Source organism: Coregonus lavaretus, assembly GCF_964263955.1.
Source record: "Coregonus lavaretus genome assembly, contig: HAP1_SCAFFOLD_2049, whole genome shotgun sequence".
Taxonomy (NCBI): Eukaryota; Metazoa; Chordata; class Actinopteri; order Salmoniformes; family Salmonidae; genus Coregonus; species Coregonus lavaretus.
The window spans coordinates 1-27,606 of record NW_028157252.1 but is presented as its reverse complement, the minus strand read 5'-3'; the positions used below and the strand labels follow the sequence as shown (position 1 = coordinate 27,606).

General features: G+C 43.8%; 1 protein-coding gene and 1 pseudogene across 2 annotated transcripts; one reads left to right on the top strand and one right to left on the bottom strand.

The window, feature by feature from the left end:
- Positions 1 to 1,970: 1,970 nt before the first annotated feature.
- 42sp43 (P43 5S RNA-binding protein) lies at positions 1,971 to 5,504 on the bottom strand (the record flags this gene model as incomplete). The annotated part of the gene is made up of 9 exons (XM_084199678.1): positions 1,971 to 2,267; positions 2,697 to 2,750; positions 3,383 to 3,612; positions 4,037 to 4,117; positions 4,281 to 4,354; positions 4,519 to 4,607; positions 4,832 to 4,928; positions 5,024 to 5,124; positions 5,373 to 5,504. 9 exons carry the CDS (start codon positions 5,502 to 5,504, stop codon positions 1,971 to 1,973), a joined length of 1,155 nt encoding a protein of 384 aa, XP_084055804.1.
- Positions 5,505 to 12,467: 6,963 nt separating this feature from the next.
- LOC311125644 (disintegrin and metalloproteinase domain-containing protein 11-like) lies at positions 12,468 to 27,436 on the top strand (annotated as a pseudogene). Its single transcript has 16 exons — positions 12,468 to 12,525; positions 12,979 to 13,172; positions 19,183 to 19,259; positions 19,971 to 20,037; positions 23,415 to 23,497; positions 23,780 to 23,843; positions 24,011 to 24,071; positions 24,217 to 24,389; positions 24,495 to 24,566; positions 24,797 to 24,963; positions 25,250 to 25,334; positions 25,567 to 25,657; positions 26,150 to 26,201; positions 26,575 to 26,673; positions 26,968 to 27,039; positions 27,344 to 27,436. The product of its transcript is annotated as a disintegrin and metalloproteinase domain-containing protein 11-like (transcript).
- Positions 27,437 to 27,606: the final 170 nt, after the last annotated feature.

Here is a 27,606-nt window from a genome sequence, read left to right as displayed (position 1 = left end):
CAGCCAAGGGAGTGGGCTCACTCACAATTTTGCCTAAGAACACAGCCATGAAGAATGGTACCAACACATCCTCCGAGAGCAACTTCTCCCAACCATCCAAGAACAGTTTGGTGACGAACAATGCCTTTTCCAGCATGATGGAGCACCTTACCATAAGGCAAAAGTGATAACTAAGTGGCTCGGGGAACAAAACATCAACATTTTGGGTCCATGGCCCTGAAACTCCCCTGACTTTAATCCCAGTGAGAATTTGTGGTCAATCCTCAAGAGGCGGGTAGACAAACTCCAAGCATTGATTATGCAAGAATGGGCTGCCATCAGTCAGGATGTGGCCCAGAAGTTAATTGACAGCATGCCAGGGTGGATTGCAGAGGTCTTGAAAAAGAAGGGTCAACACTGCAAATATTGACTCTTTGCATAAATGTAATGTAATTGTCAATAAAAGCCTTTGACACTTATGGAATACTTGTAATTATACTTCAGTATACCATAGTAACATCTGACAAAAATATCTAAAAACACTGAAGCAACAAACTTTGTGAAGACCAATACTTGCGTCATTCTCAAAACTTTTGACCACGACTGTATATATACTGAGATCATGTGACACTTAAATAAAGTCCACCTGTGTGCAATCTAACTAATTACGTGACTTCTGAAGGTAATTGGTTGCACCAGATCTTATTTAGGGGCTTCGTAGCAGAGGGTGTGAATACATATGCACGCATCAGTTTTCCATTATTTAAGAATTTCTTGAAACAAGTAATTTTTTTTTCATGTCACTTCACCAATTTGGACTATTTTGTGTATGTCCATTACATGAAATCCAAATAAAAATCCATTTAAATTACAAGTTGTAATGCAACAAAATAGGAAAAACGCCAAGGGGGATGAATCCTTTTGCAAGGCACTGTAGCTTTATTGGACAAGTTCAGGTGGAAACATACTATGTGCTTTAATCATAACAGGGAGAGCGCTCTGTTGGAAGCAATACTACAGCAGAGACTGGTCATTAACAGTCAGCTGAAGTGGTCAGAGGGGGTTCTGATGGAAGAAACACCAACGCTAGCCATATTACAGCAATTCAGTTTAAGTGGCAGATAGGGGCGGAGATTGATGGAAGAAATGTATAATACAATCTGTCACTGGTCAGATTTAACAGTTCAATTAATCTGCAGTCTTTCAAGAGGCACAGCAATTGTAAAGCTGACGATTTTATGTTTCCATAATTCTCGGCTTTCCCCCTCTACCCTCTCCTGGGGGTTTGGATTAAAGGAGTCATCTAGGGACATGGACCTGGTGCCCGAGCAGAGCCCCGTGCTTTGAAAAATCAAAGGTGGGGGACTAGTTACTCGTAGGTCAGCTCTTTTGTTCATATTTAATGGCTGCTCAAAGGAAAGTTAACTTCAATGCGAGTCAACCTGCACACCTGTTATGGCATTAGGTCTGTAAACTTTGACATTACACAAAATGGCTTCTGCTGTTCTTGACTGGTTGAGGTTGCATTCCTTGGCATCATTAAAATGCAACGAGTCATTACCTCTCTGATCTATAGAGACACAGGACTCAACTCCAGTGTTTACACTAAGGACTGATGCAGGGTAATTGATCACCTTGACAGGTTATCACTGATTTAGTTGGAGAGAAAATAGGTGGCACCAATAGCAGGCATCATCCCCTGCCCTAAACATTACGAGAACCAATGACTTGCCTTCAAATGAATATTTTATTGGGTCAGCTCTGGTCAGGCAGATAAACAAAACTTAAGTGCTTTTATACAGGAAATCAATAAGACCAATAGCTTTAGCTGTACCATAAAATAAATATTAAATTATTCAAAAACTCAAATGGTTTAGATCAACTAAAAGAGCAATGGTACTTTACTAGTATTTACAACTACTTCAATATGGTACTGTCAGACATTATACTTTGGCATCTTCAGGCTACAAGTTGATCCTTTGATTTGACCTTTAACCCTTGATCACAGTGACCTCTGGCTGGGTGACCTCCATAGGGCCTTGCTCTGCAGGGCGGGGGGAGTGAGGGGGCTTGATGCTGAAGAGGTCACGCAGGTTGACTTCCGAGTCCACAAAGTGGGGGATCTTGCGCTCGTTGAAGAGGCCAGAGAGGTTAGCCTCCACCTTGGCCCGTCGTGACACCCTCATGCGCAAGGCGAAGAGGCGCCGCAGGTCGTCCTCCACCAAGGGCAGCTGGTGGTGGCCTTCCAAACGCTTCTGCCAGGCCTTCTTGTTTCGCTTGCGCTTCTGCTACAGAGAGATAAACACGATGCGACAAAGGAAAATTGAGTTGAGGTATGAAATGTCTAGTGGAACAATTCACCACAACTGTTCAGAAGGGTCATTAACTTTAAACCTGCCCACTAGACAGGAAGCATGTGTATTAGGACTTCAGTTAGGAGCTCCAGAGCTGGACAAATTGAGACAAGACCGACATTGTGTGAGTAAACGCCACCCCTCCCTTGAGCCCCATAATGCCCAAAGCTGCTATAGATTCCCTTAACTCTGCCAGACATCTAAGGGACTCTGCTTTCAACTGGTTCAAAGACATGGTTCAGGGTACACATACAGATCAATGGTCACCTGGCCAGAGCCAGACACACCAAACAGTAGCCCCACTGTTGGCTCAAGCCCACATCTTACCCACAGGGGATAGACTGACTATAAAACCATGCTTACCTTCTCAGGGCTGGCCTCTGGGTCGTGGTGAGCCATGTGTCGGCTCAGGCTCTCCTGTGAGATTGAACAGAGATGTTAGTCATGACAACGATGGCGTACAAACATTATGACACCAGCAAAGTATGAACATCCGTCTATTCTAAACCTTTATACTGTACCAGTGCCACAATGGCAAACATCTCCGTCCACAACATGGACAAATGTTTATCTTGAAATTCAAATTCCATTCTGTCCACAGGGAGGTGATGGAAGAATCAGCCACTAGTAGTTCAATGACAAGACATTCAGTGACTGCTTAGAAATTCATGAGGCTGCTTTGCATGCAGTGATTGAAACCCAACTGCATGTCGTCACCACCGTGTAGAAGACTAGACAGTTAAGGATCTGACAAAATGGACGTCAGAAAGAGCAGCCTGAAGAGGAGAGTTCTGTGGCAGCTTAGGGCAGAATGCTACAAGTGTGTTCAACAGATAAAACTAGACTGCCTAAATCAGGGATGGGCAACTCCAGTCCTCAGGGGCCAGAGTGGTGTCACTTTTCCCCCCCATCCTAGCAAACAGCTGATTAACTAATTGCATTCTAAACTGAAGATCATGATTAGTCTATTATTGGAGTCCCCCCCCCCCCCCCCCGTTCACCATTCTTACTCCTACTGAACACAGGACCACAAGGGGTACAGTGCATACCCGCATGGCAAAGGTCCTGGGGCAGTCGGGGAAGTAACAATGGTACTTGAGGAGCTGCAGGTGGGTCTTGCGGATGTGGTGCTGCAGGTTGAAGGTAGTGGAGAAGTAGGCCTTGCAGCCGCTGCTGGGGCACAGCAGGACAGGCTTCTGCAGGGCATGGGTCCGCTTGTGTCTACGCAGAGAGTCCACATGCTTAAACACCTTCTGGCACAGCTTACAGGTGAATGTGGCTGCAGGGACAGGAGAGGCAAATGTTACTACTGGATTCCTGCCCAACAAGTTGTCCATTAGCCAAATCAGATGGTATGAGCAGGCGGCAGAGTAAAGGGTATGGATGTTTCTTGAAACTAAAAAAGGTCCAATAAAATAAGCTTTCCCTTAATTGCATTACTAATCAGCTAACTCATAAGCCATTTCTCAAACACTGTCACACTACAACTAGCAGGGTACAAGGCAGGATATTTACAGAAGTGGTAGAAGACTGATGACGAAAAACCAGAATCACCCTAAATGTGAAAACAATGACATCCGAACAGTGTTTTCCTGTGAGAGGGAAGGTAAGTTGGCCCTGACTGGTACAATAATTAGTACTTTTCATCTCATCACATTCAGTAACAGCTCCAGTTAAGGGTGTTTGGTGGTGGGGGTACTTACCCGGGTGTTTAGCCATGTGCTTGTGCATTTTCCCCCAGGTTTGCTCAAAATGATTGCATTCAGGCTGTGAGCAGCGGTACCCTGCAGAGTGGGAGAGATATGTACGGGCAGTTTTAAATTAAGAGTAAAATGAACTACTACCACCACCCCTTTGATAGTTGTAATACAAAATGATTGCGAGATTTCTTTGAATTTATGCAAGACAGTACAGCAATAGAAGGCCGACAGTCAAAAAGGGACAAACCTGCATGTTTCTTCTCATGGGCTTTGCGAGCAACATGGGTGTCAAACGTGACTCCACATCCTCTCTTTGAACATCTGAGAAAACCAGGGACAGAATAATTTAGCCATTAATCTACTGAGACATGCATACACTTGCAGTTTAAAGAGAGTATACTTCATCAGCTTGCGCATCAGCTTAGGCCTTGTGCAGTATTCAAAGGAAGTAAGGACTACAGGCCCATTTAAAGATTGTGACTTACTTGAAATTAGAAGATATTCCATGCTCCTTCAAATGTAATTTATACACCCTCCGTTTCTTGAATGTCAATGAGCAATTTGGGAAATTGCACTGCACATGGGGACAATTAAGCAAGTAAAAATAACATTCAGCACATTAAGATGACGGTAAATAAAGGGAAATGGTTTCTTACAAATTAAATGCAAGAACCCATTTCATAAAGTACACATAACAGGGCCAAGGGGATCCGATTAAAAATAACTAGAGAGGATGCAGAAAGTGGGCAATGTCCAAATTGCAACGTGGTTATCTGGCGCCATCTAGTGGACTATAACCTTAAAGTACGTGTCCTTTTCTCCGTGGGCATAATGGACGTGTCTCTTCAACTTGTCCGCGTTGAAGAAAGTCTTTGTGCAACTCACAAAGGTACATCTGTTTGGTGAAAAAAACCGTGTTAGTTAAGTTTTTCTAACTATAGCCTAACCCATGGGTATGCAATGAAACGTCAACTGAAATTATTAACCTACCTGAATTTTTTCACCCCGGTGTGGCCAAGTGCGTGTCGGCGCAGGTGAGAATTCCGTGAGAAAAGACGGCCACAATCAGCCACTTTACATTGAAGAGGTTGCTGAGAAACAAAGCGTTATAAATGATACACAATCGTAATGTTTGACTCCAGTCATAAGAGGCTCAAACGTCAGAATTAACTTTGCCATTCGAACTATCGCGCCACATTTATGGCAGAATTAGTCGACGCACTACCGCACATTATTCACATGAACTCAATTAGCCCGAGAATGAGGTTACAGCCACATGGAACCATAATTGAATTCGAATATCACTCAAATATCAGTCATGTCCCCAGATCATATTTACCGCTCCAGTGTGCACGGTCTCGTGCTCTTTCAAACGCCACTCTCGTGTGAACGTTGCCCTACAATCAGCATGGTTGCAGTTGAAGAGCTGTTGTCGATGACCCGAGTCCTGTTTGTGGGGTACCTCGTTCATTGTCTCCTGAAAACAGTCTATTCGGTTGCACACTATCAATCAAAAGGACACTGCACCGCACGCCAACTGCTCTTGTAGCCTCTGAGAGGGCACTGAGGTTAATTGACCCAGGTAGCACCTGTGCCGAATTAATTGCTAAATGCAGGTTTCAGCGTGTGCAGTGAATGGCCTGGTTCCAGGCTGACTGATTGCAGACATGTCAGATATCACAATGCCTGAGGTGCATTCAGTTCGCTTGAACGTTTGCTACGTTGCGGAACGGTTTGCACTGAATGACACGATTCCCCAAAATGTTCTTGAACAGACTTTGAGATACGTTTGCTCCCGTTTGGTGGTTGTGGCGGACTGGCGAGGTGTGGCTTGAAGCAAGGAGTGACGTCTTTAAAGGCCAGTGGCCATGCTGACAGCCCATAACCCCTCCCCGTTTTTCAACTGGTCGTTCAGTACAGCACCGTTTCCGTTCAATTGAACATTCCAGAACACAAAAACATGTATTATATATATATATTTTTGCAATCAACAGATCCCAAATGTTCATCATGTATTCAACAAGCTGCGATGCAACTACTGTATTCTAACAGCAGAGGGTAGCATATTTTACTACAATCAGATTTGAGAGAGAGATAGGGATGTAGCATTTGTTGCAAGAGTTGATGAATTCCTTGATTATACGAAGCTATTATTCCCAATCCCAAGGATTCCCAGACAGAACACATCACCCATGATTTAGGAGCCTCTACTAGCCTACTACAGTCAGCTCTGGATTAGTTCTGTACGCAAAATTACTTGTTTACTGTTCTTATTATGTTGGTAACCAATTTATAATAGAAATAAGGCACCCCGGCCGTGACCAGGAGTCCCATAGGGCGGCGCACAATTGGCCCAGCGTTGTCTGGGTTAGGGGAGGGTTTGGACAGGCGGGGCTTTACTTGGCTCATCGCGCTCTAGCGACTCCTTGTGGCAGGCCGGGCGCCTGCAGGCTGACCTCGGTCGCCAGTTGAACAGTGTTTCCTCTGACACATTAGCTGGCTTCCGGGTTAAGCGAGCGGGTGTTAAGAAGCGCGGTTTGGCGGGTCATGTTTCGGAGGACGCATGACTCGACCTTCGCCTCTCCTAAGCCCGTTGGGGAGTTACAGCGATGAGACAAGATCGTAATCACGAAATTGTAGAGAAAAAGGGGGTTAAAAAAAAGGCACCTCAGGGTTTGTGGTATATCGCCAATATATGGCTAAGGGCTGTATCCAGGTACTCCACGTTGCGTTGTGCAGCCCTTAGCCATGGTATATTGGCCACCATATACCACACCTCCTCAGGCCTTTTTGCTTAAATATACCACAGCTAGGGGCTGTTCTTATGCTGTGTTCATAACCTTCATTCATTGATGGTATTTACCACATACTACTGGGAAAAATCCTCTTGAACGCCCCTCCAACTGGTAATTACTAGTGGGAAACGTCTATCATCCCTGAGCTCCGACTTCTCCCACATGCTGAATTCTGACGTAACCCACTAAGGAAATGCCCTCAATAACATCATTTTCGGCAGTTAAGGCCAGGCACCACAGGCTGAAATGACATTTTTGCATCTACTTATCAATTTTGAGATTTGATGGTATTTTGATCCAGTAACATTATTTTGGTCCCTCAAAATTTTAATGAATTTTAACCACTTTAAAATGGATATACCTTAATAATTTCAAATCTCACTACATTAAATTACACATCATTTAAATCCCATTTCATAGAGAGTGTTACAAACTGGACTATATTTAGTAACTTTGAAGAGATGGTGATTAGGTCTAAATAGGCGTTTGACATTTGGCAGTCTAAATTCAGTGTACTTGTCTTTAACTGACATTTCCAGAAAGTCAGACTCTTCCCACATGCCAACTCATTTTCCTCAGCTTCAGAAGCATCTGCATTCATAAATTTTTTTGTGGTTATCCTTAGATATATTCTCCAGACTTGCCCCGAGGAAATTGTTGATATGTTGTAAATTGTTTATAGTAAATAACATTTTATTTGGAAAAATACACAAAAAATGCATTTTATGTGCATTTCTTTAGTATTTCACAGATAGAAAGTTTCAAAAAGTATTTATTCACAATCTGCTGTGGTAAAGTCCAGTCCTGGAGTGTCTTAACAACATTTAACCAAAATATTTAGGTATGTACATATTTAATGAGATATCACCTAATTTGCATATTTTAATCAAGTATTTCCTTAAATGTGTAATAGAAAATTGTCTTATATTTGTGTCTACATTCAACTGGTAGAAGTTGATTGTGATATGATTAAGGGGACAATATTACCCTATGAATTAAATGCAACAAAACATTATTTATAAAAAGCAATCTATTAATTATGGTTTTTGAACACTATAATTTGTGAGCATGATAGCTGTAATTTTTGTTTATGGTTGACGCAGCTTGTTTGCCATTAGCTAATCGGCGTTTCTCAACGAGTTCAAAGCACATGCATCCAACTGGTATTTACTACATCACAACTGGAAATTACCAACTTCCCACTTGGTTATGAATATGAATGCAGCATTAGGCAGGATGCGAAGTTGGCAAGTGCATCTCTGTCATGGCCTTAGTGCACACCAGGTATATGGGCGCCCCTGAACCAGAAGGATGGTCTGGGTGGCCCATGACCTGGGTGGCTGAGGACAAGATATTCATGATAGAGTTCTCATTTTTAGCCCACAAACCCCTGAAGTGCCTTATTGCTATTATAAACCAGTTCCCAACATAAATAGAACAGTAAACAAGTATGCTTGCGTCATACCTGCGGAATATTGTCTAAAATACACACGACTGGAATGTTGTTTCAGCCAATCAGCATCCAGGACACAAACTACCTGGTTTATAATAGTTAATTAACTTTATCAGTGTGGTGTCATTACTTAGACGCAGTGGCGGCTCCTGAAAAAATTCTCAGGAGGGGCAATTTTTCTGATGATTTAGGTGACCTACACACATTTTAAAAAAGATATGTCCAGCAACAACATGAAGACAGGGGCAGCATATAAGTCAATACCAGAAGCATTTATTGACTGATCTGGGGAGATGGATTCCAGTTTCTGTGACAGATTATAAATAATCTCTGATGCCTTTGTTATATTAGCTTTTGGTTGAATGTACTGTCGTAGTAAATATATAATGTTATAGCTTGGTCTGACTAAAATCTTGTGCATGACCCATTTTGTGTTGGGCGTTTGTTTTCAATCAATGCTGTTCCTATCCTATAACAATGGACAAAAGAGTCCTATCTTGTCAGCCTTGTCAGCAGGTGGCCAAGGACAACACCCACGCCATAGGTCTCTCAGTTCTTCCAACTCACGAGTTCTTGCTCTGAGGACACACACACACACACACACACACATCATCACTGATAACACACACACACACACACATCATCACTGTTAAACACACACACACACACACACACAAAAATCCCCTCTCTTTAGGCTGAACATTTGAAGACAGAGAACCCGACTCAGAGCCAATGCAACAGTGGAGGGGACCTCGCCCAACTCATCAGGACCAATCAGAAGATCAGAACTACTAGATTCAACCTACATCATTTATTGTATAAAATGTCTGCACACAATGTTTTCGGGGCTCTCTTCAGATAGCTCCCTAAGAGTTTGACGAACGAGTCCGTGCACGCGATTCCAGATATCTTTACCTCTGAATAAACTGCCTTTATTATACCATATCCACCCTGTCCAAAGTCTCTACTTGGTCTCAGTTCTCCAGTAAACTTGTGATTATCAACAGTACACAACGGTAACAAACAATTGGGGGAACTCACGGGGCAGATAGTAAGGTCGCAGTGACACAGAAAGCAGTTCAATGTCGGGGGTACAGAGTCGCTCTCTTACCAGGATCGATTTTCCCTGTGACTGTCAGATCGCGGTCCGCTCTGACCAGGGTGAAGCCGGCCGGCTCCACTTCTCTGTCCGGGACTCTGTCATCCAGCCAAGTCTCCCAGCTGTATTGGATTCCGCTGCCAGCAGCGTTTTCATTATTTAGTCCGTTCGTAGCGGGTATGTACACGATCAACAAGATCAGTCCAAAACCCACCACTGGAAATCCATGGTTGGCAAAATGTTTGTAAACTAAGTGTACAAATTAAAAACATAAAATAACGCCACTAAGTGTACAAATTAAAAACATAAGATAACGCCACACTGCAGGTCGCAACAGAGACGCTGCTAGCCGCTATTTTCTTAGTTACGTTCATGGTTACGTCACGTATGACGAAAGCGCGTAAGTGCAAGCCCTCAGACACCAATAGAGATTGTATTGAAAGCTTTGAAATTTGAAAAAAATAGATTTTACATGAGAGTCTATGACAGACTTCTGGGCGATTTTCAACCTGACTGAAATCGCCCCAAAAACGGGCGGGGCCATTTGAAGCACGACTTTAGCCTGATTTGACATTTAGTGGCAGTCAGATCAGATTAGAACACTGATAACTACTGTTGCCGTGATATAATTGATTAGAAAAAAAATCCCTTCCTTTTCCCGTTTGGCAGTGCGTCGCCCATATCGCCCTATTGAACACACCGCCCCTGCTTAGACGTATCAATGTTGATACCTTTCTGTGGCCAATAAACACTGACTTGTAATGATATCCTGCTGTAAACTCAACTCACCTCATAATAATATAAAAAATAATATGCCATTTAGCAGACACTTTTATCCAAAGCGACTTACAGTCATGCGTGCATAAATTTTTTGTGTATGGGTGGTCCCGGGGATCGAACCCACTACCCTGGCGTTACAAGCACCGTGCTCTACCAGCTCATCACAGAAGCCAGTAATGTTGAAGTAGTTAAAGGGATACTTCAGGATTTTGGCAATGAGTTTGTCTCTGCTTGCAGTTTAAAGGAAGTTGCTAACTAGTGCTAGCGCATGCTAGCAGATACCCATAGACTTCCTGTCATTGCGCTAATGCTAGTAAGCATTGGCTCGCGAAACTACCTCTAACTTCCTTCATACTGGACACAGAGACATAAAAATGGTATCCATGAGTTCATCTGACTCTGGAGAAGTAGACAAATGGCCTCATTACCAACATCCTGAAGTGCCAAAATCCTGCAGTATCCCTTTAATGTATGATAGACTGATAAAGTAGAGACATAGCAACAGGGGACACAGAGGTGTGGCCCCTGTTAAAATTATAGAGCTATACATTTTTATAAGTATGAAACTGAACTCATAACTTTGTTTTTGTGGTCATCAGTGGAGTGGAAATGTGGGCTGACAGAGCATAACACTGGCTGTGGTAGTGAGCTAATGCCCTCTCTGCATGGGCCAAAGACTGCTGGTACAGTGCACAATCTCCACTCTCTCTCTCTCTCTCTCTCTCTCTCGGTCTCTCTCTTTCGCTCAATTAAATTTTCAATTTAAGGGCTCTATTGGCATGGGAAACATATGTTTACATACAGCAACTGAAATAGATAATGAAAAAAAATGAACAGTAAACATTACACTCACAAAAGTTCCAGAAGAATAAAGACATTTCAAAGTCATATTATGTGCAAATAGTTAAAGTCTTCTTCTATAACATGCCATTTACTTCAAAAAAAATTATTTGGTTGTACAAAATGTAGTATGAAAATGTATGCACTCACTAACTGTAAGTCGCTCTGGATAAGAGCGTCTGCTAAATGACTAAAAATGTAAAAATGTAAAATGTGAAAATGTAAAAAAGCCAAATTCTCCTTTAATGAAATGGCACATTGAGGCATGATTATTATTTTGTGCACAACAATAGCTCTCGGTCTGCACATTCAGCTATGTGTATGATCATCTAAGACATCCAGCGTACAGGGAGTCGCCTCAGGACACTTTTTATCAGCTCCAACACACACACACACACACACACACACACAGCCTGCTAGTCAAGCCCACTTCTTCCAACAATAGCTTGTTATCGCTCCACACTCTCCACTGTCCCATTTCCCGACGTGGGCCTGCAGCTTCTGTGTCTCCTCATGGTAGTGGACAGCTGGAGATAGAGAGGGAGACTGGAATCTGTATTTACCATACACACATCTGGGCACAATGGGTGCACCATGTCATGCTGTTGGATACCACTTTTCAATGGTTGTGTGGATCTCCATTTTGTTCATTACAATACATTCTGTTAGTGAGTTTAGCTGCACCACAATACTAACCAATTTGTTGGCCCCTGGACAATGCAAGTCAATTTCTATAGGACAATGCAGGCTATTGTGTTTTCTCTGAATAACGTTTTTCCCACCTCATCCATCCATGGACCTATCTGTTCAGGATCTTCATGAATTACTCGTATTGACTCTTGCCATTCATAAGTCCTGATAGAAAATGAATGAACACACAGAACCCTACTATGTTTACCTCAATTGGCACCTTGGTACCCAGGTTGTCGCATCATCTCTTGTGCCACTAGAGAACTGCATGGCAACGGGAGGACGCTTGGAGATAGAATGAGGGGAGGGTACTATGGTCCCACGTGTCCTCATCACCGCAGACCCAACGCAATTCTGTTCATTTTCTATCTACCATTTCCACATACCGCAGATTCGCATACACTCATGCATACATATAGCTACACACGCACAATCCTGTAGGATTTATGCATACGTGCACTCAAATATCCACATTTGACATATTCTACATAATCTAGGCTAATTTGTCAATTCCAATATTGATCGGCTCTGGCATAGGCTATTAGGCCTATTTGTTTCTCAATTTAGTGATAGGCTATTTAATTACATTGCCTGATATCGGTGAGACTGTAGGCTACGAGCTGAACGGGGAGATGAGGGGACGAGCATCAGCTGTCAACCAGATTCACTCGGTGTTTTTTTCTCTCGCCATAATCGTTTGAGCGTCGGTTTTCTTTTTGTCTGCGCCTGTTACATTGTAACGCACTCGATGTTAATTCGGGGGAATATGTGAACATCATGCTGGCGGTGTGGTGCTTGGTCTTTGCTGCAGTGGGCGAGAGGCTTGCGGTGTCAGGTAAGAGGGATGACGGGAGAGAGGGGAAGCACCCTTTTCATTTCCAAGTTTACCCCTGCCCAATGTAGGCTATCCCCAATTTTTGCATCTGCAATCACTTCTTCCTCTGTAGACTAGTCTACAATAGTGTGTGTGAGGGTAGCGCGCAGCTGGAGATAGTTGCCTCTGTGTCAAGAACGTGGTGTTTTTAAGATCCCTCTCCCTTTAGTTCTACGGATGCGGTAGATTTGCTGCATCAACACATTTTCACCGCAGCGCTATCGCGCCTAAATCCAGGGCTCGCGCATAGAACCAGCGCCTGACGCGTTGCCATATCAGCCTATTTATGTCAAATATCATTTTTTAAAACAATAATTATCGTTTTTCTGTGTGATAATCTTTGTGTGGTTTAAAGTTGGCAGTTATCAGGTCGACTCAAACCCCTCATGTTATACCCGGTCTCCCGCGTTACAGGCGGGGGCAGGTCGACTTTGGTGCGGGATGAGAGTTCTTGGGACTGGTTCTCGCCAGAGGAGCGTGGAGACAGCAGCGACATTGCGCCCGAAGTCACCTATCCAAAGCGGCTGGTGCAGCAGATGGAGTCGGAGGAAGAAATGTCCCACGGCTATTTGGATACCCGCGTGAAGAATACCACGGGAGGCACCTCGGTAAGTATAGACCTCTGTCTATAATGGAGAAGTGGGTGTGGCAACCTGTTTTTATTGGAGTGTTATTTATTCGTTTCCTTTCCCTCTCTTGTATTAAACTCCCAGTTCATTGTTGAAACTATAATGGTTTCTCCCCAACCAAATTACTTGTGCGAACCCTTTCTTGCCTGTTTTGGCCTGTCTCTTGTTTACTAAGTTTTCATGAGATCCATCCCAAACTGCACAAGCCTATCGTCAGTCCCATATTGCCCTAACTTCCACTCTGTGACTGGCAGGTGTGCTTTTCTTACTCTGAACCTCCAGGTGTCTTCAGCTAGCTTGTGTCCACACTGAGGGATAAAGCCATTCTTAGTCAGAAACCTGGTTTGGGTGTGACTAACTGATGTAAGACCCACTGGCTCTCTCCTGCTGTATGTCTGGGGCACCTCTGCCAGTTGGTCAAGAGCAATGCAGTACTCTGTGCCGCATGCTCTGCCCTCACTGAATGACAGCGAAGGGAGGTGGTTTGCTGCAACCTCTAAGGCCACTAAGTTTGCCCTTTAACCAGCATCAGAGAATAACCACCAAGTCCTTTCTGGTCTTGCAAAACAGCAACTGCTATATATATATATATATACACTGAACAAAAATGTAAATGCAACATATGTGTTGGTCCCATGTTTCATGAGTTGAAATAGAAGATCCCAGAAATGTTCCATACTCTCAAATTTGGTGCACAAATTTGTTTACATCCCTGTTAGTGAGCATTTCTCCATTGCCAAGTTAATCCATCCACTTGACAGATGTGGCATATCATGAAGCTGATTAAACAGCATGATCATTACACAGGTACACCTTGTGCTGGGAACAATAAAAGGCCACTCTAAAATGTGCGGTTTTGTCACACAACACAATGCCACAGATGTCTCAAATTTGGAGGGAGCGTGCAATTAGCATGCTGACTGCAGGAATGTCCACCAGAGCTGTTGCCAGAGAATTGAATGTTAATTTCTCTACCATAAGCCACCTCCAACGTTGTTTTTAGAGAATTCGGAAGTACGTCCAACCGGCTTCACAACCGCAGTATGGCACTGTGTGGGCGAGTGGTTTGCTGATGTCAACATTGTGAACAGAGTGCACCATGGTGGTGGTGGGGTTATGGTATGGGCAGGCATAAGCTACGGGCAACGAACACAATTGCATTTTATCAATGGCAATTTGAATGCACAGAGATACCGTGACGAGATCCTGATGCCCATTGTCGTGACATTCATCTGCTTCAGCAGGATAATGCATGGCCCCATGTCGCAAGGATCTGTACACAATTCCTGGAAGCTGAAAATGTCCCAGTTCTTTCATGGCCTGCATACTCACCAAACATGTCGCCCATTGAGCATGTTTGGGATGCTCTGGAGTCTGGATCAATGAGTACGACAGTGTGTTCCAGTTCCCGCCAATATCCAGCAGCTTCACACAGCCGTTGAAGAGGAGTGGGACAACATTCCACAGGCTACAATCAACAGCCTGATCAACTCTATGCTAAGGAGATGTGTTACGCTGCATGAGGCAAATGGTGGTCACACCAGATATTGGCTGGTTTTCTGATCTACGCCTCTACCTTTTTGTAAAGGTATCTGTGACCAACATATGCATATCTGTATTCCCAGTCATGTGAAAGCCATAGATTAGGGCCTAATTTATTTATTTCAACTGACTGGTTTCCTTATATGAACTGTAACTCAGTAATATCTTTGAAATTGTTCTATGTTGCGTTTATATTTTTTGTTTAGTATATATATTTAACTGTAACCATCGGGCATTACACCCTATGTTGGGGCACAATATCTGGGACTTGAACCCAAAACCTTCTGACCTACTGTACTCCCCCACTATGCCACCCCATGCCACAGATTCATAATTACAGTCCACCAGAGACAACAGTATCTGAAAGAGATCTGAAACAGAAGCCTGTTGTGTGAATGTGATTTTAGCTGCTTGGCCTCATCTCCTCATGATAAAAGGCTCTGTGTGGTGAAATATTCAGATCTCTCATGGAGAGCTCCTCTCTCCTCCATTCCTATATTATTCAATGGTGTGTTGAAGTATGTCCCCATCAATGATTCAACAGGCCTGTGTGATAAGTGCTACTTGGGCCAAAAACTCCACTGGTACAAAATCACCCACTTTCTTTTTATTCTATCTCTTACTCTCTCTCTCTCTCAGACCTACACTCTACCTCACCCTCCAACCCCTCTCTTTCTTTATTTTTCATACACCCTCTCTCTGTCTCTGAAGAGTAAGGTGTACGTGGGATGGAGGGTGAGGTTCTATGTAGGTCTACATCCTTCAATGGGACACCAGAGATCAATGAGTTAGCCAGCTAACTTGCCTAAATATTCTGATATATATATATATATACAGTGGGGAAAAAAAGTATTTAGTCAGCCACCAATTGTGCAAGTTCTCCCACTTAAAAAGATGAGAGAGGCCTGTAATTTTCATCATAGGTACATGTCAACTATGACAGACAAAATGAGAATTTTTTTTCCAGAAAATCACATTGTAGGATTTTTTATGAATTTATTTGCAAATTATGGTGGAAAATAAGTATTTGGTCAATAACAAAAGTTTCTCAATACTTTGTTATATACCCTTTGTTGGTAATGACACAGGTCAAACGTTTTCTGTAAGTCTTCACAAGGTTTTCACACACTGTTGCTGGTATTTTGGCCCATTCCTCCATGCAGATCTCCTCTAGAGCAGTGATGTTTTGGGGCTGTCGCTGGGCAACACAGACTTTCAACTCCCTCCAAAGATTTTCTATGGGGTTGAGATCTGGAGACTGGCCAGGCCACTCCAGGACCTTCAAATGCTTCTTACGAAGCCACTCCTTCGTTGCCCGGGCGGTGTGTTTGGGATCATTGTCATGCTGAAAGACCCAGCCACGTTTCATCTTCAATGCCCTTGCTGATGGAAGGAGGTTTTCACTCAAAATCTCACGATACATGGCCCCATTCATTCTTTCCTTTACACGGATCAGCCGTCCTGGTCCCTTTGCAGAAAAACAGCCCCAAAGCATGATGTTTCCACCCCCATGCTTCACAGTAGGTATGGTGTTCTTTGGATGCAACTTTGTCCTCCAAACACGACAAGTTGAGTTTTTACCAAAAAGTTATATTTTGGTTTAATCTGACCATATGACATTCTCCCAATCCTCTTCTGGATCATCCAAATGCACTCTAGCAAACTTCAGACGGGCCTGGACATGTACTGGCTTAAGCAGGGGGACACGTCTGGCACAGCAGGATTTGAGTCCCTGGCGGCGTAGTGTGTTACTGATGGTAGGCTTTGTTACTTTGGTCCCAGCTCTCTGCAGGTCATTCACTAGGTCCCCCCGTGTGGTTCTGGGATTTTTGCTCACCGTTCTTGTGATAATTTTGACCCCACGGGGTGAGATCTTGCGTGGAGCCCCAGATCGAGGGAGATTATCAGTGGTCTTGTATGTCTTCCATTTCCTAATAATTGCTCCCACGGTTGATTTCTTCAAACCAAGCTGCTTACCTATTGCAGATTCAGTCTTCCCAGCCTGGTGCAGGTCTACAATTTTGTTTCTGGTGTCCTTTGACAGCTCTTTGGTCTTGGCCATAGTGGAGTTTGGAGTGTGACTGTTTGAGGTTGTGGACAGGTGTCTTTTATACTGATAACAAGTTCAAACAGGTGCCATTAATACAGGTAACGAGTGGAGGACAGAGGAGCCTCTTAAAGAAGAAGTTACAGGTCTGTGAGAGCCAAAAATCTTGCTTGTTTGTAGGTGACCAAATACTTATTTTCCACCATAGTTTGCAAATAAATGAATTAAAAATCCTACAATGTGATTTTCTGGAATTTTTTTTCTCATTTTGTCTGTCATAGTTGATGTGTACCTATGATGAAAATTACAGGCCTCTCTCATCTTTTTAAGTGGGAGAACTTGCACAATTGGTGGCTGACTAAATACTTTTTTTCCCCACTGTATATATATATATATTTAAGGATAAGCTTGAAATGGGCATGGTGTAATTGACTCAACAACCAAAAACACATTTCTAAGTTTAGCTTTCTTAATGAATCAAAAAATCAATAGTTATTTCTGGTTGTTTATCAAAGTTAGCTGGGTAACTTATTGATCCTTCTTTGTAGTATACCCCTCTGGTGGGTTGAGTGTTGAGTTGGTTGAGAGAATCATTACACTCATCTGGAGATAAATCTCGCTCTGATTACACTGATTGGTTTAACCTACCGTGTGATGTGATTGAAATATTTAAAGAGGCTCATGGGTATTTGGATGGAGATCGTGCAAAAAACAGGTGTTGTTGTTGTTTTTGGAGTTGTTTTTGAGAAGTGCTATTATTGGTATAGAGTGATATTTTTACTTAATTAGGAGGATTCTGTTGGTTACATTTAATTTATTTTTATCCTCAGTTGTTTTTTCTGTAGTCATAATTTCTTTTTTTATTTTACAGAGAATTCTAAACAAGTTTAGATGGAATATTCCTGTCACGACTTCCGCAGAGGCTGCCTCCCCTTCTTGTTCGGGCAGGCTTCTGTGTTCGTCATCACCGGCCTACTAGCCACTGCCGCTCCATATCTCATCATTCCATTTGTCTTGTCTTGTCAATCACACACACCTGGTTCTAATCCCCTCATTAGTCTGTGTATAAGTGTTCCCTCTGCCCCCTTGTCCTTGTGGGTGATTGTTTATTGTGAGAGTAGTATAGCTCGGTGGAGCTACCCGTACCTTGTATTGCCAGAGTAGATGGTTTCCCCTGTGCCTGTTTTCTGTTGTCGCTATCCAGCGCAATTGTGTACGACGGAATAAACTCTGTATTCGGTGATATATCCTCCTGCGCCTGACTCCTTCTATCACACTCATCACAATTCCTAGCTGTCATTCTGACTCATGGATTGATAAACTATTCCATAGGTTAACTTTGATTCCAAGTTGTATAGCCTACTGTTTTTTCAAGTGGCTTTCCTTATCAATGGACTGGTTATCAGCTAGTTATTTACAATCACTGGTTGTTACTGAGTAATGACGTTGGGGTTAGAACAGTATTAAGATGCCTTGGTCTTACAGACAAGGGTGTTGCTGGTTACCACCTAAATAACCTGAGGGATGTTATGATTCAGGACTGATAAATACTGATGGATTCAAGCAAATCTATTGATCTATTGATTTACCAAAATAAACAGTCTTGATTACTTCACACGAAACTCCTTGGATTGATATCCATGACACCACATTATAGTCCTTCCTTGAGCCAAGCAGCAGAACTACCCTCTCCTTGCTCCAGCTGAAGTTGAGTTGTGTGGAATCATTGGAGGGAATGATTTCCGAATGGGAGTCTTGTCTCAGTGAAAGTCCAGTGATTCACTGCAGCCTGTATCCTGCAGACTGAATTACCGTGGCATGGGATTGAACGCTGGCACTGTTTGTGCTTTTGGGGACACTGTGTTTTGACTGCTATAAATCTCTGGCAGCCAGTAAAGCTCCTCCTTGCCTTCTTACCTCTCAGTTTTTTGGCAGCTGGCAGTAGGGACACATTGGCTTCACACCAGCTTAATGTAGATGGATATTAAAAGCTTTCTCCTTTCCTGTAAACCCTCTGCCCTTGCATCTCTATCACTGAACACAAATGCACTTCTTGGATGGCTTCAGTAATGCATGTTGGAATGGATTCAGTCCAGCCAAATCAATGGACACTTTATCAATCCAACTATGTTAGCTGCTAAAATGATTTCGATACATATGCAGTATTGTGCTGGCAGAAATGTCTTTGTATGTATTTTTGTTTGTTATACTTCTTAAAGGTTGATAGCTGTCATTGTGACTCACCAAATGGGTGAACTGCTATAAGAGTGGTTTACTTTTAAGTGGTTCTTCCTTTAATGTATCTCTCTCTCTCTCTCTCTCTCTCTCTCTCTCTCTCTCTCTCTCTCTCTCTCTCTCTCTCTCTCCCTCTCTCTCTCTCTCTCGTTCTCCCTATTTAAGCCAGTCCATTTGGCCCAGAGTTGTTTCCAGGTGGAAGCCTTTGGACACACCTTCACCCTGGACCTGGAGTTAAACCAGTGAGTAGATTTGATTTGTGCACAATCTTGATCGACGTATTCGCCACATCCATTTCCATCAGTCCGTATTTTCTTAATCGCCACAGTCATCAACATTGGCATTTCCTTAACTGCTACCATTAGCAAATACACTTTGCTCCTACCACTTATGACACATGATCAAGTGTGTAGTGGAGCATTAGGGACACAGAGACCCTGAGAGCTCCATCAGTACAGCAAACCACCCTAGAGAGACTAGAGAGAGAGACAGAAAGGGGGGGGGGGGGGGGGGGGGGGGACACGGACACGGACACAGAGAGAGAGTGGCCTGGATTATCATAACTTTATTATTCATGTGCTTAATGTACTGTAACTCCCGTACAGTGCAGTAAGGTAGTCAACACAACAGACCATTTTTACTCTATTTTGGCTACTGCCTAGCTACGATAATGTCATAAATCACATCCACATACTGTACTCTACAGCCATGCATTACACTACGCCCTCATGCATGCACACTGAAATGGAATTACATTAAGAACGGACCATATTCATACAGGCTGCATATCTATTCACAAAGAGAACAGACTACAGAGAAAGAGGATAAACCGTCAACCTAAAGGATATGCCTTGTTGACTTAGACATAGTGTGGAGCTTGGCTTGAGGTATAGTTTATGAGAGAGGTGTCTGTCATAATAACAGAGGTGTTTCTGTGTGTTTTCTCTCTACAGCCACCTCCTGTCCTCAGACTATGTGGAGCGCCACTTTCACCAAGACGGCAAACCCTCACAGTCTATGGTAGTGTGTGTGTGTGTGTGTGTGTGTGTGTGTGTGTGTGTGTGTGTTTGTGTGTTTGTATGTTATAATTAGGGCCCTGTATTTTGTACAATCATTTGATATGCCTGGATTTGAACTGTTATTTAAAGCTTTTTCAACAAACTGTCCCATTTTCTTTTTATGTCAGACCAGCACCATCCTCAGACAATTGCTTTCATTTTTGGTGTAATTCATTTTTGGCTTAAAATACAGGATAAAGTCTTGCTATGTCACATGATTGCGCAAAACACATGTCCCTAGTTATAATAGAAGTTCTAACCATGCCTCTGATAAAGCTACTGTGTTTTCTGCGTACTGTAGACATACTGTAGACATACTGTAGACATACTGTAGACATACTGTAGACATATTGTAGACATACTGTAGACATACTGTAGACATATTGTAGACATACTGTAGACATACTGTAGACATACTGTAGACATACTGTAGACATATTGTAGACATACTGTAGACATACTGTAGACATACTGTAGACATATTGTAGACATACTGTAGACATACTGTAGACATACTGTTGACATACTGTATACATACTGTAGACATACTGTAGACATACTGTTGACATACTGTATACATACTGTAGACATACTGTAGACATACTGTATACATACTGTAGACATACTGTAGACATACTGTAGACATACTGTTGACATACTGTATACATACTGTATACATACTGTAGACATACTGTAGACATTGTATGTTATTGTCCAGTAGGCTACAGAGATCTGTTTTGTGTCTTACTGAAATCAGATACGCCCATCCTTATCAGATGGAATGGCATTAGTGTTGACCACAATCTCATGAAAGATAAGTGAAAATGAAAGAGTGCTTCAGTATCAGGAATGCAAAATGTGATTGAGTGGCTAGTAGACTACTACAGGAATGTCAGTGCCTCCAGAAAACCAGTGGGGAAAAGTAGTGTTTTTTCTATTTGGTTCATTGTACTACACACGTTACTAACTGCCCCTCGCCCCCCAGCCTCAGCAATAGCCTCCCTTTCATCCACACCCACTCTCATTCCCAACTCTCCCTCTGCCCACACTAGCCAATCAGGAGCCTGTTCCCATGGCAACGAGTCAGCTCTGCAGTGTCATTAAGTTCTTGGCAGAGAGGAGAATGAAAGAAGACAGAGAGAGAGAGAGGGGAGGAGAAGGAAAAGGACAAATGAGAGTAAAAGGCCAGTGAATACAACGGCAGGATGGGTGATGGTATCAGAGAGAGTAATTCTGTGTTTGTGTTTGCAGACAGTTGGTTCCTTCAGAGAGCAGTGGTGTGGGTGGGAGGATGTACAGTACGCCTGCAGGGATGGAGCCACATACTCGCACTGCCAGACCAGCCAGACCAGGCCAAGCACTTTACTCTATGCCAACTGTGGTTGCTGTGTCTCTCTCTATCTCTGCTTTTATTAGAGTGGTATTGTATTCCTGCTATCCCAATTTCATACTCAGTAGTGGCTCAATGACCACTTTAGTTGAGTCATTACGGGAAAGTGTTTCTAATATTTTGAAGGAGACTAATTGTGAAGGAGAGGCCTTCACCTGGACTAGAGACTTATACTCAGACTTATACTTAGATACACCACCCCGTTCATGAAAATGGTTTGCTCCTACAGACAGTGAGTCGCGTGGCCGTGTTTGCTATATAAAGCAGGCAGACAGGCATCGAGGCATTCAGTTACTATTCAATTGATCGTTAGAATGGGCAAAACGAGTGACCTAAGCTACTTTGAGTGGTATCTCAGAAACGTCCGGCCTCCTGGGCTTTTAAGGCACGACAGTGTCTAGGGTTTACAGAGAATGGTGCGACAAACATCCAGTCAGCGGCAGTCCTGTGGGCGAAAACAGCTCGTTGATGAGAGGTCGAAGGAGAATGGCAAGAATCGTGCAAGCTAACGGACATGTCACGAACAGGCAAATAATGGCGCAGTACAACAGTGGTGTGCAGAATGGTATCTCGGAATGCACAACTCGTCACGAGGTCCTTGTCACGGATGGGCTATTGCAGCAGACGACCACACCGGGTTCCACAACTATCAGCTAAAAACAAGAAGAAGCGGCTCCAGTGGGCACGTGATCACAAACAATGGACAATTGAGGAGTGGAAAAACATAGCCTGATCCGACGAATCCCAGTTCCTGTTGCGTCATGCTGATGGCAGAGTCAGGATTTGGCGTAAGCAGCACGAGTCCATGGCCCCATCCTCCCTGGTGCCAACAGGCTGGTGCTGGTGGTGTAATGGTGTGGGGAATGTTTTCCTGGCACACGTTAGGTCCCTTGATACCAATTGAGCAACGTTTCCATGCCCCCAAAAAATCAGGCTGTTCTGGAGGGCAAAGGGGGCTCCGACCCAGTACTAGATGGGTGTACCTAATAAACAGGCCACTGAGTGTATAACTGTCAAAGCAAGTAGCCTAATATGCTTGTCTTTGTATTTCTGTTTATTTGCCATTCAATTCAAACATTCCAAAGCCTGTCCTGATTACCGGTTGCACACACCCCAACTGCTAATTGTCTTGTTAATTGTTACTATGTTCTCATTGTCTTTCTAACCATGTGTAAGAAGTGTTTGGGGAGTTCTCCAACCAAGGTGATGTTTTTACTGCCAATGGTTTTATTTGCTCTGCTGTTTTAAAAGTGATTGTTTTAAACATTTTAAGTGTTAGAGTAGGCCAGCTCTTTCACACCAATGAAGGATGGGGCTCAGCTGGTTGCAGGCAAGATTGTGAGATGGACAGATGTTTTATTCAGAATGAGCATTGTTGTAAATGGATGCCCTCTTCTTCCTCTGTGTTGAGGTCTCATGTGTGTGGTTCTCCTCTTCCACACTTTAGCATCCACTGCTCTAGGAACAGGTTTATTCTTAGCCAGCCCAATGCATTCTCACCCCGTGTTGTTCCTGCCACGCTGTTCCCACTGTGGAGCAACATAATGTTGGATTTATGTATAAGCTCCCTGCACAGAAGACCCCTGCTTTGTCAGAGCCGTAGCTAAAGTAGGAATAGAGTAGAGTGGAGGACAAGTAGGTCACATATAGTACATACTGCTGGCAGTATAATGGAGGGAGGGAGGGAGGGAGGGAGGGAGGGAGGGAGGGAGGGAGGGAGGGAGAGACAGAGAGACAGAGAGACAGAGACAGAGAGAGAATATAATTAGAAATTGTTTAAAGCACAACTCCTGGGGACTCCATATTATTTTTTTAGGGGACTGTGAAATGAGCATCACTGTCCTCCTCAGTCAGTGTGTGGAAACCTGCAAACCAATGTACCACTACACAGTCGACTTACTTGAGCATGTGACTGTATGTTAACAATAGTATGGTCTTTGTGTCCACAGGGAGGGGAGCACTGCTACTACCAAGGGAGGTTGAGGGGCTTACCAGAGTCCTGGGCAGCTCTCTCCACCTGTCTTGGCCTATGGTGAGCCTCTCCCCATAGTTATATACTGTCTGTCAATGGCCTTGCCTCACCACACTGACTTGGTACAATACTGGCACAATGGCTTTGATAAGTTAAATGGCATCTTTGATCTTCATAGACTAATATCACTGCTATATAATGGGAGTCTTACAGATATATAATGAACATGTTCCCTCTCTCTCTCTCTCTCTCTCTCTCTCGCTCTCGCTCGCTCTCTCTCTCTCTCTCTCTCTCTCTCTCTCTCTCTCTCTCTCTCTCTCTCTCTCTCTCTCTCTCTCTCAGTGGTATGTTTTCTGATGGGATGTTCTCTTATGGAATTGAGCCTCTTTTCGATGGGACCAATCAGGTGAGTGTGTGTGGTGGTTGGGAGATAACAGTATAGATAGCCCTGTGTAGTAGTGTTGATGTTATTGATTCATCCATTCATAGTAACATGGATGCAGATGATGAATATGGATGAACGTGGTAAAGATAGCATTGTTTTCTCCTGGTGTCTCATTGACTCCTCTCCAGACTGAGGGGGCCCACCTGGTGCGTAGGATGCCTGATGTCAGACTATCCCCAGACTGTCCAGGTACTGGCAACATCCTACATCCTCTCTCCTCTCTCCTCTCTACAATCATTCATGTTCATACCTACCAATGAGAAGACTCTTTGATATTGGTAGATCCATGCTCTTTGATGTCATTTCTCAATCCTCCGTGTTGTATTGTGTCCAGACTGCGCAGACAACAGTGAGGGCGTTAGAGTCAGAGGTAATGGTGATGAGCAGACGAAGGATCCCCGGGTCAGTGAGGTGCTGAGGCGCTCTAAGAGACAGCTGCCACGCAGGCCCACCGTGCAGTCAGAGACCAAATACATCGAGCTGATGGTGGTCAATGACTATGAAATGGTGAGTTAGCCTTTTCTGAAAAGAATTGATGTGTGTGTGTTCGTACGTTGCAGCCGTGCGTGTGTGTGACGCACACTGTACCTAACGTTTGCTGTCTGTCTGCAGTTTGTGCAGCTGCGACGCTCCACTACCCAGGCCAGGAACTTTGCCAAAGCAGTGGTGAATATGGCAGATGCAGTAAGAGCTCTGTTTGTCACTCCATACTTAACTTTTGTACCGATACCCATAGTCAATTATGATGATATTGTTATGTCAAAGTCATATCAATGATCATAGGCTAGGTTGTAGCCTATAAGAACAATCTATCATATCTTACTTATTATGTCCATGCTCCTAGATATGAATTTGTTTATACCTTTGAACTCAACGACCCTGCTCCTAACCATCAGTATATGTTTGGCCTGCAGATTTACAGGGAACAGCTGAACACACGCATCGTGCTGGTTGCCATGGAGACCTGGTCGTCGGCCAACATGGTTCCCGTGGTGACGGATCCGTTGACGACGCTGCAGAACTTCATGAAGTACAGGAAGGACAGCATTCAGGAGCAGAGTGATGTTGTGCACCTCTTCTCGTGAGCGCCCCTTGTCTCTGTCCCCCTGAAATGGAAAGGAGAGGGGGTTGATATATGAGGACCTACTCCTGTATCTAACATGGGGCAGTCAGTGTTTGCGTCCCAAATGCCACACTATTCCCTTAATAGTGCACTACTTTTGACCAGAGGGCTCTGGTCATAAGTAGTGCACTATAAAGAGAATATGGTGCCATTTGGGACACAATCAGTATAGTTGACTGGTTGCAGCAGGTTTATATGTACTACATGTCCAGGTTTGACCTCTGTTCTCCTCTCTGTCCTCCAGGGGGCGTACATTCCAGAGCAGTCGCAGTGGGACGGCCTACACAGGAGGGGTGTGCTCTCTCACCAGAGGAGGGGGCATCAACGAGGTAAGAGAGACAACTGTGTGTTTCCTACTCAGCATCACAGGACTGTGACTCACAACAATGAGCTTATACTCCAGGCTCATGGTTTAGGAACTGACACAGCTACTACATTTAAGAATGACTCTTCTTTGATTTCCTTGTTTTTCCAGTGAAGAATGTGAAGAATGTGAGGAGTGTAACTTCAGTCAAAGAGAAAGCCATTGATACAGAGTGGATGTGTGCTTTTGTGTTCCAGTATGGGAATGTGGGTCCTATGGCCATCACTCTGTGCCAGAGTCTGGGTCAGAATATTGGGATGAGGTGGAACAACATACGCAGCTCTGCGGGTAAGGACGATCAGAGCAGGGGGAAGGGTGATGGAGCGAGGGAGGGAGGGAGGGAGGGAGGGAGAGAGTGAGAGAGAGAGAGAGAGAGAGAGAGAGAGAGAGAGAGGGAGAGAGGGAGAGAGAGAGAGGAGAGAGGAGAGGAGAGAGAGAGAGAGAGAGAGAGAGAGAGAGAGAGAGAGAGAGAGAGAGAGAGAGGGAGGGAGGAGGGAGGGAGGGAGGGAGGGAGGGAGGGAGGAGAGAGAGAGAGAGAAGAGAGAGAGAGAGAGAGAGAGAGAGAGAGAGAGATGGAGGGAGTGGCAACGATGGATTGATTTGATTTAAACTACTCGTGAAAGAATTGTAGTTTCTTCTCAAGGATTTACTTCAGTGAGTAAATGTAAATTCCTTCTTGTCAAGATGAATTTCATTAACCACCTCATTTTCTCCCATGACTTTTCACTCCCTCTTTCCCCTCCTTTTCTTCCTTTACCTCCCTCTCTCCATCTCTCTCAGGAGACTGCAGATGTCCTGATGCTTGGCTTGGTTGTATTATGGAAGACACTGGGTAAAGATTGACTTTAGGACTATATATACAGTACATACAGTACTTCAGTCTTCAGAACACACTTTGTGCTCACAAGCATTTGAGGGATTTGGCTTCGCCTTATACAATACCAGATGGTACAATGCTGATTTGACAAGCCATTGTCAAGCTATTGTCAAATCCATCTACTACAATGAGCATGTTTTTACCACAGATGATAACATTTGAGTCAGATTGCAAAATTGCTGAAAAAATGTTCACATTTGATTTGGCACTACATGTTGGAAAAAACACACTATCATTGGCTTTAACCATTTTCTCTCTCTCGCTCTCTCTCTTCTGTCTCTCTCCCTGTATCTCGGTATGTGTGCGTGTACTTGTTGTGTGTGTACAGATATTACCTTCCCAGAAAGTTCTCTCGCTGCAGTATTGATGAGTATATCCAGTTCTTGCTCCAGGGGGCGGGAGCTGCCTGTTCAACAAGCCCAACAAGGTGAGGCTGGTGTGGGTGAGGGATGTGGGAGGGTGGCCTAGCCTGGTGGTCTAGTGGGGAGTGGAGTGTAAGCTGAAGGTCCCTGGAGTGCTGTTATATATAGCCTAATTAATTATCCCAATGTCCTCATTTCTCCATATTAGATATTTACATAAAGCTCTGTGCCCATCCATGATTATCTCTCTCTTCCCCTTCTTTATGACCTTCTCTTTTCTTCACCTCTTTTCTTCCTCCATCTATTATCTCTCCCTCCATCTGTTCTCCTGTCCCTCCATCCCTCCATCTCTGTATCAGCTGTTGGACCCTCCGGAGTGTGGGAACGGCTTCGTGGAGACGGGGGAGGAGTGTGACTGTGGGTCTCAGCTGGTGAGGGTCTCTATAAGGAACTGGCACTGTAACCCATACATGATGAGGAACCAGAACCCTCCAGTGTGGATGGAGCTACTGTCTGCGTCTCAAATGGCACCCTATTCCCCATGTTGTGCACTACTTTTGACCACAGCCCTATGGGCCCTGGTCAAAAGTAGGGCACTATTTGATTGATTTATTTTATTTAACCTTTATTTAACTAAAAAGTTAATAGGGTGCCATTTGAGACAGACACTGTCATGGTGATGTTGGTATGATGAACAGTCTCAGTGACTGTGTGTGTTTGTCTGTGTTGCTGTAGGAGTGTGCCCGTAGTGGAGGGGCATGTTGTAAGAAGTGTACCCTGACCCATGATGCCATGTGCAGTAGCGGACTGTGCTGCCGTGGGTGCAGGGTGAGTCCCTCCACTACCACCACCACTTCATTTACATATTACTCATCACACTAGCTACTCCACTCCATGGAGGCTAGTGCCTCTTCAGTATTTAACTAATTCATTAACAAACATTGAATACCCAACATTTTTATTGAGTTACACACAGCTTTGATGATAAAAGCGTCCGA